The sequence below is a fragment of the Melospiza melodia genome, chromosome W (assembly GCF_035770615.1).
Source record: "Melospiza melodia melodia isolate bMelMel2 chromosome W, bMelMel2.pri, whole genome shotgun sequence".
Lineage (NCBI taxonomy): Eukaryota > Metazoa > Chordata > Aves > Passeriformes > Passerellidae > Melospiza > Melospiza melodia.
Genome location: NC_086225.1, coordinates 40587245 through 40599627, shown reverse-complemented (window position 1 = coordinate 40599627; position 12383 = coordinate 40587245). Strand labels below are relative to the sequence as shown.

Sequence of the window (12383 nt, the reverse complement as noted above, 5' to 3'; positions counted from 1 at the left end):
GTCCCTGCACAAACAATTTTAGGAAGTACAGTCACTTTTTCATTTCCTTCTTTTACACACTTTGTTCCATCCCCCTTACAAGAGTCACATATTTTTACATTAACAGAACAACGCGAAGAAAAGTCCAAAAGAGTCTCATTTTTTCCCAGAGAGAGAGAAGAAAGATTTTGGTCAACAGAGTTCAAAGCAATACTTTCAGCATTTGCAACAACACTTGTAACATTCTCCGATACTCACACAGTCTCCGGTTTACTGGAATTTAATGAGACAGAACCAGAAGCTTTGTTTTCTGAGTCCAAGTTGATCTTATTATTATCCGTTTGTTTAAAACAGCGCTCCAACAGCGCTCTACAAACCGGCATAAGTTCTCTTAAGCTTTCATCTTTTTTGAGAGAGACTAGATTATAGATTCTCCAGTTTATCTGATCCCAGAAATGAAAAGTAAAAGCAGACTGCAGATTTAAATCTTGCGTATTCGCTTTAACCCAGATAAGTAAGTTTTTAAGCTCAGTTTTTGAAATTTCAGAGTGACCTTTTTCTTGTAACATTGTCTCTAATTGATGGAAAACATCCCATTCAAATTTCGATAAATTCGTTCCCATTTTTGTGTTCTTTTAATAATTTTCTTTTTCTCTATTTTGCCTCCCAACGTCACCCAAGCGCTCTCCCGAGATAAGTTACTTACAATTTTCTTGGCTTCGGCGGGAGAGATGATACAGTGTGCTCCTTGTTAACACTTGGGTCTCCGCAGCTGGTACTTCCACGATTTTTCTTTGTTTTTCTTCTATTCTACGTCCTCACACGAGGCACCAATATGCGGGGGATGGGACAGGTATAAGTCCAATAGTGTCAGGAACCCACGCCTTAAAAAAGGAACCCTCTAGGTCACGGCAAAATATCCAAATATGGATAACATGGTAACCAGACCAGTGAAGAGATTTTTGCTTTTATTTCCAGCACATCAGTCTCAAAATACAAAATGGAGACATGACAGCTCACTGATCCACACCAAAAAAATGTCTCCTTCAACAGGGCTCATACAGCAATACATAAAATCATCTCAGACTAGAATTCAGCCAATCAGACACAGAAAACACATCTTGACAAGCATTCTATCCAATCTTATAAAACATAGGTAATCGTAGCTAAAACAAAGACTAGTTGATAAGAGACAAAGAACAGAGTTCTATTCATGCTAACCTTCTAAAGATATACATTAAATAACCTTGTTGCCATCCTAAAGCCAATTCTACAGAAGCCTATTGTTATTTGTCATGTCTACTGCTTGGGAAACTTTTCTGCTTGCATGGAAAACTTTTTCTGCTTGCATGGGAAACTTTTCTGCAATGCTAACAAAACTCCAGTCTAAGGCCTACATACTTCTTTGTAACCATTTCTTAAAAATCCTCTAACCTTATGGATTCCAACATTTCCCCCTCTCTGTTTGACCCAGAAGCTTTCATTTTCTTGTCGCTTGCTATTTGCGTTTCATAGCTCTATTGCAAAATTTCTGCTTATTATCTGCTGAAGACCTATTTTCACTAAACTGAAGCATTGCTATATTACAGCACAGCAACTTAATGCTGTGAAGACCCAATCCCTGAAAGAGAGATATGAATCACGTTTGGCAACAGTCACAAGGCATCGTTCAAAAAACTCTGGTCGATTCCAAGGCCTTAATTCAAAACCTTCGTTCATGTCAATACCCTCATCTACTGCTTTCGTGAGATTTTGTACACTCTCTGTGCTTCTACTTCCTAATTCTCCTGCTTGAATGACAAAAACTTTTCGGACTGTTTTGTTCATCATTCGCCGAACACAACAGAGTATACAAGGTGCCACTATCAATATCAGTATTAGAACACCTAATATGTAAAGACCTATCTTGCAAAGTTGCCTTAGCCAAGGTGCAAAACTCCGATTTTGAAACAAATCATCCAACCAGGAACCTCCATCTTCTTTAATTTGGGCTGTCAGATCCTTTAATTTTTGAATGCTTTTGTGAATGGATTCAGAATGATCAGACAAATTCATACAACACAATCCTTCAAATTCCTCACAACCATGTCCTTGTGCCAGTAAGAGAAAATCAATGGCTGCTCTGTTTTGAAGAGTAGCATGTCTAATACTATCAACATCGGTCAACATATCACTGATTGCGGAGGATGTGGCATTAGCTTGTTTGCTCAGCCAACATCCAACTCGATCTAATTGTCTCAATGCCACAGCTGAAGCCAATTGGGGTAGAAATATACCTGCTGAAAGCCTTCTGGCGGCATTCCAAGGCATAAAATCACTCTGACAGTTCTCATCATAATGAGGAACAGCTCTTGTTTTCCTTTGTTTCTTTTTCATCACTGCTTTGGCAGTGGGGGCAATTATGGTAAGCATACCAATGCTACAAGGGCCACCTTCAAGGTGGGCTGGAATGCCTTGCCAACCTCTGTCTCCGCAAATGATCCAATACCCTTTTGGCAATTGCCGTGGATATTGGTCCGTCTCCAGAAACACATCCCAACTGTTTGAAACATTTGCTGCCCTGAGAAGTTTGTTGGAACAAATGTTCCAATTGAAGGAAGGACTGTTTCCATTGTCAATTCCACCTGGTTTACCATTGGATTCTTTTCTGACCAAAGGAAACTCTTTCACTGGCACACCAACCAAACAGGTTGAGAAAGGCTTTTCTGGTTCCGAATTAGACAGACATATAGTATCCGATCCGGCAGCCTTGGCTAAGGTCACCCAAACATTCGTTTTCGGTTGATCCACAGGCAAATCTGCACGACAAAAAACAATTAAAATCAAGCAAAACAAGTATACCATTTGATTCTGCCCCATCTCTTTCAAGAACTAAGTTTTGGCAGAATTCTTTCTAAACAAAAACAATAACCTAAATTTTCAGCCAAAAACTAGCTTTGAAAAACAAACATTCAGCATTCAATTCGTATACTCATAAATAACATTGGCACAAAATCAGAGTTCATGGGTTCCACCGATGCACAAAGAACGTCAGGCACAAGAGGCGTCAGGCGAGACCCGGGATCCTTCCATTCGGTCCACGTCTGCGTACTCGCTTCCTCAGTTCTAGGCTCGACAACAGGTTCTGAAGTGCGATACGGTTTGACGTTTTTGGCAGGAACCCACTTAATTCTTCCAGCACCTGTGGAAATAGAAGCATACCCTTTGCCCCACGTTATTAATTGAAACGGGCCTTCCATCTGTCCAGAGTCAGGGTTTCTAATTAGAAGAGGAGGATGTTCTTTCAGTTTTGCCTGTGTGCTATTTGAAAAGTGTCTAAAGATTGGTGGATCTGGTTCTGTACTTGAACTATTTAGAAAATTAAAACCATACAAAGCCTTACTCAGTCTCATCTGTGGGGTGATTTCCGTTCCCCCTCTCTGTTGATCTAATATGCGTTTTAAGGTTTGATGTGTTCTTTCAATGATTGCTTGGCTTGTGGGAGAGTGGGGAATACCAAAAATGTGTCGAACACCCCATTCATTTAAAAATGTGGCCAATTTTTGAGATATGTATGCGGGACCATTGTCAGTTTTTACTTCTTGGGGTATACCCAATGAAGCAAAAGCTTGCAGGAAATGATGACAGGCATGGCTGCCAGTTTCACCTGTGTGAAGGGAAGCAAAAACTGCACCAGAGAACGTGTCTATGGAAACATGAATATTTTTAAATTTACCAAAAGAAGGCTATTTAGTAACACCTGTTTGCCACAACTGTAGGCTTTGTAAGCCTCGGGGGTTGATTGCTCCTGTAGAAACAGGAGGTTGTACCAATTGACAGTCAGGGCAAGTATGAATGATAGCTTTAGCTTGACTTTTAGTGATTTGGAACATTCGCATGAGTGCTTGTGCATTTTGGTGGAAAAAGGCATGACTCAATTTTGCTTGTTCAAAACTATTTGGCAATGTGTTAGAAATGACCATTGTCAGCTTGTCCGCTCTTGCATTTCCTTCCACTAAAAATCCAGGAAGTGAAGAATGTGCCCTAATGTGAGAAACAAAATATGGATTAGTTCTATATTGCAAAGTTATAAAAAGACATGAAAGCCAACGATGTACAGTTTCATTACTAACATCCTTTAAAATGGAACCTTCTATTCTCCTGACTACATTAGCAACATAAGCAGAATCTGTGACCAAATTAAAAGGCTGAGGAAACAGCTGAAAAGCTCAAACTACTGCAGCAAGCTCAAAAATTTGAGGGGATCCCTCTACTGTTTGAATATCAGATTCCCAAACATCAGTCTTTTGATTAAACCAAGTCACAACGGACTTGTGGCTTTTACCAGAGCCATCAGTGAAGAGAGTCACAGCATGTAAAGGTTCTTCACTTAATTTAGGTTTTTCTGTGAAACTCAATTTTGCTTGCAGTAGTTTGTGAGCTGGATAGTGTATGGAACAAACACCTGGAAAACCTAAGAATGCATATTGTAAATCATCAGAATTTTGCATTGCCCAATTGAAATAATCATTTTTCAATGGCAAATAGATAACTGAACATTCTTGACCTGCCAAAGTTAACAATCTGGTTCTAGCCTTAATTATAATGTATGCAATCATTTCTAAAACTGAGCAAATGGTCTTTGAAAACCTGTAGGGAGGAAAAACCCATTCCATTATTAACAAAGGATCTTGTTCTGTGGCATCCCACTGGAAAATGAGACCACAAAGCTGCATCTTCTCTCCTAAGATTGCAAGAAAGAAAGAATTTTCAGGAACGCAGCGATGAGCTTGTCTTTTTTGAAGAGCTTCTGTGACTTTGTCGAGAGCAGCATGAGCTTCAGGGGTTAAAGTTCTTGGCGAAGTGATGTCGCAACTTCCTCTCAGCAAATGGAAGAGCGGACTCAGTTCATCATTGGTGATTCCCAGCATCGGTCTGACCCAGTTGATTTCTCCTAGAAGTTGTTGTAACTCTTGTAGGTTGTTGACTCTGGTTCGGATCTGAATTTTCTGTGGTATTATTGTCGTCTTCCATCGTCTTCCATCATCTTCCATCCCAGGTACTTCTAAGGTGAAACTTGTTGAATTTTCGTTGCAGAGATTTCAAGTCCAGCTTTTTGAATTTCAGCAACAACACAGTCGCGAGTTTCTTCCATCTCTTCCTTTCAAAGGACTCCACCCTTAAAGCCAATTTTTCTTTCTCTGTATCTATAGATTGACAAACACCATGAAGCCATTTATTATAATGGCTAATAGCTTCTGAAAATAAAAGAATTAAAAGATACTCAAAAATATATCAAGGGAATAGCAGCAGTTAATAAATAACCTAAAAACACACTTTCAGGAAGACCTTTGATCAGATATTTAGATAAGGCAATGTAAAAAACACTCTCAATATTTGGATAAGGTAGTTTAAAATACACACACAGAAGAAACTTTGGAATTAGAGTATTTGAAGAAACAGTAGTGGAAGCCAATAAGTTAAAGTGACCTGCCAAGCCGCTAGGATCAAGCCAAGTACAACAGTAACTTCAGCCAAGCCATGGAAAAACATGCCAAAGATAACAGGAAGAAGTCCAAATTAGGAAGAGCTTAAAGTTTAACTAAGGAAAACCAGGAATTCCCGGAAGACCCCGCCTGCCTATGAATATGCATGTAATAAATGATGTAATCCTTGTTTAGAATTGTATAAAAACCCGCTTTTGCTGTACATAATTCAGAAATCCATTTTGTGATTTCTCCGACGCATCGTAATAAAATACCTCCTGCTTATCTGACTTAGACTGAGTCTCTTAAGCAGTTATTCTCGCCTTTTGGGTCAAAATTCGGCATCATTTTCTGGCACCCCAGATGGGACCAGACAGGAGATCCAGGCCTTGAGGGGTCCTCCCCTAGCCGGGTCCGGGGTCGGGACCCTCTGGCGCCCCTGACTAACTTTTGTCAGAAGAGACTCCCCCCCGGACCAGTGCTTTCGGTGGACAAAGAGTACCCTGCATCTCCTGCTCCAATTAAGAGGTATTTTAATTGTTTATTGGTTTTGGGATAAAGCGCTTTGTTGGGAACGGGGGTCAGATGTGACTGCCCGATGGGAAAGCTGGGGGACGCCCCGGTAAAAGAATCCCTACTGGGTTAGACTCCCAGAAATAGAAACGCAGGTTAAAGTCCTGCGACTGGGTTAGAGTCCCAGTTACTGGGTTAGAGTCCCAGCATTTGGTTTGAAGGAGTGCTTGTTTATCTTGGTATCTTTGGTCTGTTTTTTACTGTGTGGGAAACTGTTTTCAATATTGTATTTAATGTTATAATACTGTGGATTAAGGGTTAAGAACTAAGATTGCTCTCTGAGAGGTCTGTCAGCCGGTGATCTTTTTGTATGTGTCTGTTGCAAAATCTTACAGGAAACATCTTGTCGCTCTCTCTGTCATCTTTTAGAAGAGAATAAGTTGATAGACGTCTGGGAAGAAATTTGTCACCCCCCTGCAACTGTTATACTGTCTACAGTTGTGATTGCATGAGTGTGGCAAACCGGTATCTCGCGGTCAGTAGGCGACCTCTCGTGACCAAACCTGGTAAAACAGTCCGTTCTGATATAGACTAAAAGGTAGGAACTATTTCGTAAAGGTGTGGGTATGAGTGAGAGTGAATGAGACGCAGCATCGCTGCGAAGCGAGAGGGAGTCCCACTCCGCATTTCCTGTTCTTCGCGAGAAGCCAGGTCGGAAAAGGACGAAGCGATTGCAGATTGTGTGTATGAAGTGTTAAAATAAATTAGTAACAGTACATGTGAGACAACAGAGACTGATCTGGTTAGACACAGGGAATAGCAATGGGAGGCCAACAGAGTAAGGACATAAATATGAAAACCCCCTTAGGATGTATCCTAAAGCACTGGAAGGACTTGGGAGGGATCCCGGGGGGAAACATAAGTAAAAAGGCACTCCTTAAATATTGTACACAGTGGTGGCCGTTGTACAAGTTAGATGACAATGAGAAATGGCCGCCGGAGGGAACAACTAATTATAACACTATTTTGCAATTGATGCTTTTCCTCCGCCGACTTAATAAATGGGACGAAGTAATGTATGCTGACATGTTCTTTACCCTAAGAAATAAACCGGAGTGGCAAAGAGAGTGCGGGGTAAACGTAGCACCTCAGGACCCCTTAGTACTAGCCCTGGAAAAAGATAAGAAAGGTTCAAAGCCTAAAGAACGTTGCTGTGATGCATGTAGCATTGGGCAACAATGTCTTAAATTAACAAGAAGGGATAGTGGAAAGGAGAGCAAAATAAGCCTATGGGAATACCATCCATTCGCCCCAGGACGGGAAGGGCCTCTTCCCAGGCCAAAGGAGGAACAAGGGGACCCTAGCCCATTAAAGGAGCTGGAACGATGGTGGAAATCTAAGTTTGGGCACAGCCCTCAGAAATTAGACAACACTTGGGAGGAGGATAGTCCATTAAAATCGGGGATTGACAAGAGGGAAAGCAGTCCACAGGGACCAGATAGTCCACAGGGGTCGGGGAGCTACAGGGATGCTGACAGCCCACCCAGACTAGAAGTTGAGAGGGAAGAAGGCAGTCCACATGAAGCAGAGAGTCGAGGGGAAACACGCAGCCTGCCCGAACTAAGTCCATATGGGGATAGTAGCACACCCAGGAATGGGGGTTTTAGAAAATCAGGTACCTGTAGAATAGAAACCAGCACACCGAGGACTGGGGATAAAAGTAACTCACTAGGAGGCGATGTCTCTAAGCTGAAGTATAGTGAGAAGAATGACAATGAGATATGCGAAAGGGAGGCAGAGAACAACTCACAGAAGCTGAATATAGTAATTCAGATAGAGGATAAGAGAGATGGAAGGGGAACAGAAGATAAGGACAGTAGCCCGGAACAGGATAGGCGCCGGCAGATGCGGGAAGAAAGGCGACAAATGCAGAGTGAGAGGCGGTTGGACTGTGTAAACCATGCTAGGGGAGTAATAGGAAAAGAATTAACAGGAATAGAAGGTGAAGATGAAGAACAGGGAAAGGGAAAGAGAAAGGAGAAGAGAAAGAATAGGGAAGACATTGAGGCAAAGGAGGAAGATCCCGGGGAAGGGACCAGTCATTCGTATTATACCAGATCTGTGGCACAGAGGGAAGCAAAGCAAAAAGAAGGGAATCATACAATAGCTCCTCTCCGACAACTTATGCCAATGGTAGGAGAAAGGACTAGGGTAAAGGTGCCGTTCTCCACGAGTGATCTGAACAATTGGAGGGATGAGGCAAGGAATTTCAGGAGGAATCCAGAGGGAGTAGCGAAGAGGTTTGAATTAATGGCAAAGAATTTAGATATTGATTGGGAAGATATAGAGGTGATGCTGTCAGAATTGACAGATACAGAAAGGGAACTCGTATTGGAAACAGGAAAACGACATGCTCAAGTATTATCAGGGAGACTAGAAGATAATTTCCCCAGCAGTAAACCAGAATGGGACCTGGGCAACGAAGAGCACTATCGACGACTGGTGCAGTATAGAAAGCTGATAGCGATGGGCTTGCGTAACGCGATCCCTAAGGCTATCAATTGATCAATGCTATATGACATTAGGCAGGGAAAGGATGAGACCCCGTCAGAGTTTTTGGATAGACTTAGAGCAGCCATGAGACAATACACACCCCTGGACCCAGCAACGGAAGAAGGGAAACAGCACTTGCTAGGGTTGATGATGGGACAGAGTAACCCAGACATCAGGAAGAAATTACAAAAGCTTGAACATCCAGCAAATAAAAACCTGGAGACGTTGCTGAATGAGGCATGGAAAGTATATAATAATAGAGAAATAGAGGAAAAGAAAAAGGAAGATAAGAGGCTAGCTCGAGTAGTGGCTGTAGCAGTAGCAGCTGGATACTGATATCAAGCCAGAATACCAGGAATCTGATCACAGATGGATCCAAAGGAATAAAGGTAAACTGTTAGACAGTGGATGGGGACAATTAGAGACAGGACAATTGATAATACCAGGGAACCTAATGTGGCAGATTGTGAAAACGGAGCATGAAAAGGCCCATTGGGGCCTAGATCCACTTTACCAACATTTGTGAGCTAGGATAGCAGGACCAAAATTATTTACTACTGTAAAACACGTTACATCCCAGTGCGAGCGGTGTCTGAGAAATAACCCGAATACGGGAACCAAGGTACACCAAGGAGCCATAAATCGAGGTAAATTTCCAGGTGAAGTATGGCAAATTGATTTTTCTGAACTCCCAAGAAAAGGGGGGTTTCGATATTTGTTGGTATTAACTGATACATTTTCTGGGTGGCCTGAAGCATTCCCTTGTAGGACAAATAAGGAAAGAGAGGTGACTAAAGTACTGTTGAATGAAATTATTCCACGGTTTGGGGTACCGAAAAGCATTTCTTCGGATAGAGGTACACATTTCTGTGCAAAAGTGGTGAGAGCAATAAGCAAAGCATTACAAATCAAATGGCAACTACACACACCTTATCGTCCACAGGCCAGTGGGCAAGTGGAAAAGATGAATCATCTCATCAAACAGCAAATTGCCAAAATATGCCAGGAGACTAATTTGCAGTGGTATCAGGCTTTGCCTATTGCTCTGCTCAGACTGAGAGTCAAACCAAGATCAAAAGAAAAGTTAAGTCCATTTGAAATTCTGTATGGTAGACCCTATGCTATGCAAGTTGTAAATGGGGACGCTATAGACCAAATCGGTAATCAGTACATTTATGATTATATAATTACGGTGGGGAAACAGTTCGATAAGAATGCTACTGTGGTGATAGGACACCAACCTAAACAACCTGATTGTAAGTTGCATCCGTTTAATCCCGGCGATTGGGTGTATGTTAAGAATCTTTTAGGAAAACCCCTACAAGAAAAGTGGGAGGGACCTTTCCAAGTGCTGCTGACTACCTTCACCGCGGTTCGGATCAAGGAGCGACCTACGTGGATCCATTACTCACGAGTCAAGAAAGCTCCGGAGAATAAACAAGAGGAGCAGACATCATGATCCTGACTTCACCGCAGATCTTCACAACCCTGATCATTGGACTAATGATAAGTATAGTTCTTCCCCAAGGCTCTGTCTCAATAGACCCATGGTCTAATGCACACCAGTGTATCCACCCGGAGTTGGAAACGGGACCGAAGGGGCCCTACTTTGAGGTGTATGCCTTACGTAACAATCAGCCATATGCGAGTAAAGTATGGGATCAGCCCTCCATGGTAGCGTACGAGGGAGACCAAATTCAAGTCGGGTGTCGAGAGCTTGACCCAATAGAAGGAAAAACAAGGCGGCTGGTATTAACAATTCAACCCTTGATGGCAGCCTCTGAACACAACTTAATCACCTTTAGTCCAGTGAAAATGGGGAAACCCACTGTCTGGATTCAGCAAAAGGGCCCAATTTCATGCCAGTGGAGTGACTTCAGGGGAGATCCACCCGGATCACAACCCCGAAATTCAGTAGTTTTTAGAGAAGATCCGCTTGGGGAAATACATCCTGAAAACATAACCCTTGACTTACACCCTCTTCTCTTTTCTGCGGGAAAGATTGTAGCATCTAATGGTCCTGAGGAAGGGAAAGCACAGTGTGAGATGGCATTTAGATTGGAACAGTCGATGACGTTCACATGTGAAAGGGAGCTGAAAGCCCTGGAAATGGGTTTTGGCTTCCCTAAGCGTGCTGTCGCATATAAGGTAGCATTACCGGAAGACGTGATTCCATTGTATCCAGATCTAGACTTGCCCCAAGAAACCACTCCACCGGTGGTATGTAAAGTAGTACATAACCTAACCTTTATAGGGCCTCAGGTGATAAGAAAATCTAACGAACAAAAATTATTGTTAGACCCCACTTATTCCCTGAAAAAGGTGCAGATGAACTTCCACACCGATATTACGTATTTGCAGAAGGATTGCCAACCGTTTATAAAGCAAAGCCTTAAGGGATGGAATGCATGGCTAGCAACAAGGTCTCATCATAGAAGAGCACAAAGAGATTTGAGTGGGTGGATTGGCACTGGATTTGGTATATTAAACACGATAGATCAAGAAGTATTAGTGAATAAATTAAGTACCGTCACGTCGAACTTAGGAAAACTAAAAATGCCCCTCAGTTCATCCATGCTTACATTAGCAGAAACACAATCGCTAGTAGCAAAATTGCTAACCATGGTAGCAAACCACACTGAAGAGGATTTTTTGAAGTTCGCTAACTATACAGGGGAACTTAGCAAGGAAATTGCATTAGCTATCCAGTGCCCTCAGACACAACAATGGGTACAATCAGTAGCGGCAGGAATACTGAGAGAAGGAACGTCAGGTATATTACCTCAGGAAATAAGAGAAACAATATTAAAGGATGATCATACTACACAATTTGAGAAGGACCACCAAGCCTGGTGGCAATTAGTAAATTTCACTTATGAGCCTCAACAGGAACACATCGAAGCCTATGTCCTTACCATTAGTGCAGCAGAGGAAAGAGCTATCTTTCCTATCCTCACTCTAGGGACAATACATCAAGATGTTATTGTCAGGCCAATAGACCATAATGTCTGGGCTAGTTATGATAATACCAAAAATAGGTGGCAATCGGTTAGCACAGAAGCATGTATTCCTAGAGGACAATTAGACTATGTTTGTGAAAACGCTGTAGTAGAAGCAGAAGATCTATGCTTAGATGCCGAGAACAGTGTATGTACCTTTGAAATGCTTCCGCATAATAAAACACAATCACAAGTTTATTATATAGGGAATGGGTGCGCTTGCGTGAGGACAGCTTGTGACAATGTCACCATAGATAATTGCCAAGAAAAGACTAATAATACTAACTTCTGTGTATGCAACTTCACCAAGATAGTAGGTTGTGATTTTCATTATACTGTCCCAATAACTACTCAACAGCTAATTAACGCAGATTTCGACCTATATCAAGAGATACCGAAATTACAAATAGGGATGGACATCGAAGTTCTTAAAGCAATGCTCACACATCCTAAAGTAAAGGAATTGATACAAAAGGTAAATCAAACAACAAAACGAATGGTATGGCAGGTAGAACATAATTCAGAAAAAATAAAGAATGTCCTGACTAAAGTAGAACAAGTAGGCCAGCATCATTGGTGGGATATCTTTGTGGGATACTCCCCAACAGCTATACAAGTCTTTAACTATTTGGTGCACCCAATGCTGATAATAATCATAGTTCTGTTACTATTAACTCTCACAAATATTTGTACGTGGTGGCGACTGAGAATCATAATGAAAAGAACCCAAATGATCTGGGCTATGGTACGAGCATATCAGCGCCCTACAGGGTTAGAATTTGACGAAAGAATTCGTAGGTTATAAGAAAAGGGGGGAAATGAAGCCATTTATTATAATGGCTAATAGCTTCTGAAAAAAAAAGAATTAAAAGAT

The 12383-nt window shown here is 41.8% G+C and overlaps 1 protein-coding gene across 1 annotated transcript; it reads left to right on the top strand.

Moving 5' to 3' along the window:
* The first annotated feature begins 6402 nt into the window (after positions 1–6402).
* On the top strand, positions 6403–12183 carry LOC134431541 (uncharacterized). Its single transcript, XM_063179537.1, has 3 exons — positions 6403–6555; positions 9811–11657; positions 12169–12183. Exons 2-3 carry the CDS (start codon positions 9966–9968, stop codon positions 12181–12183), a joined length of 1707 nt encoding a protein of 568 aa, XP_063035607.1. The 5' UTR covers positions 6403–6555; positions 9811–9965.
* The last annotated feature ends 200 nt before the right edge of the window (positions 12184–12383 follow it).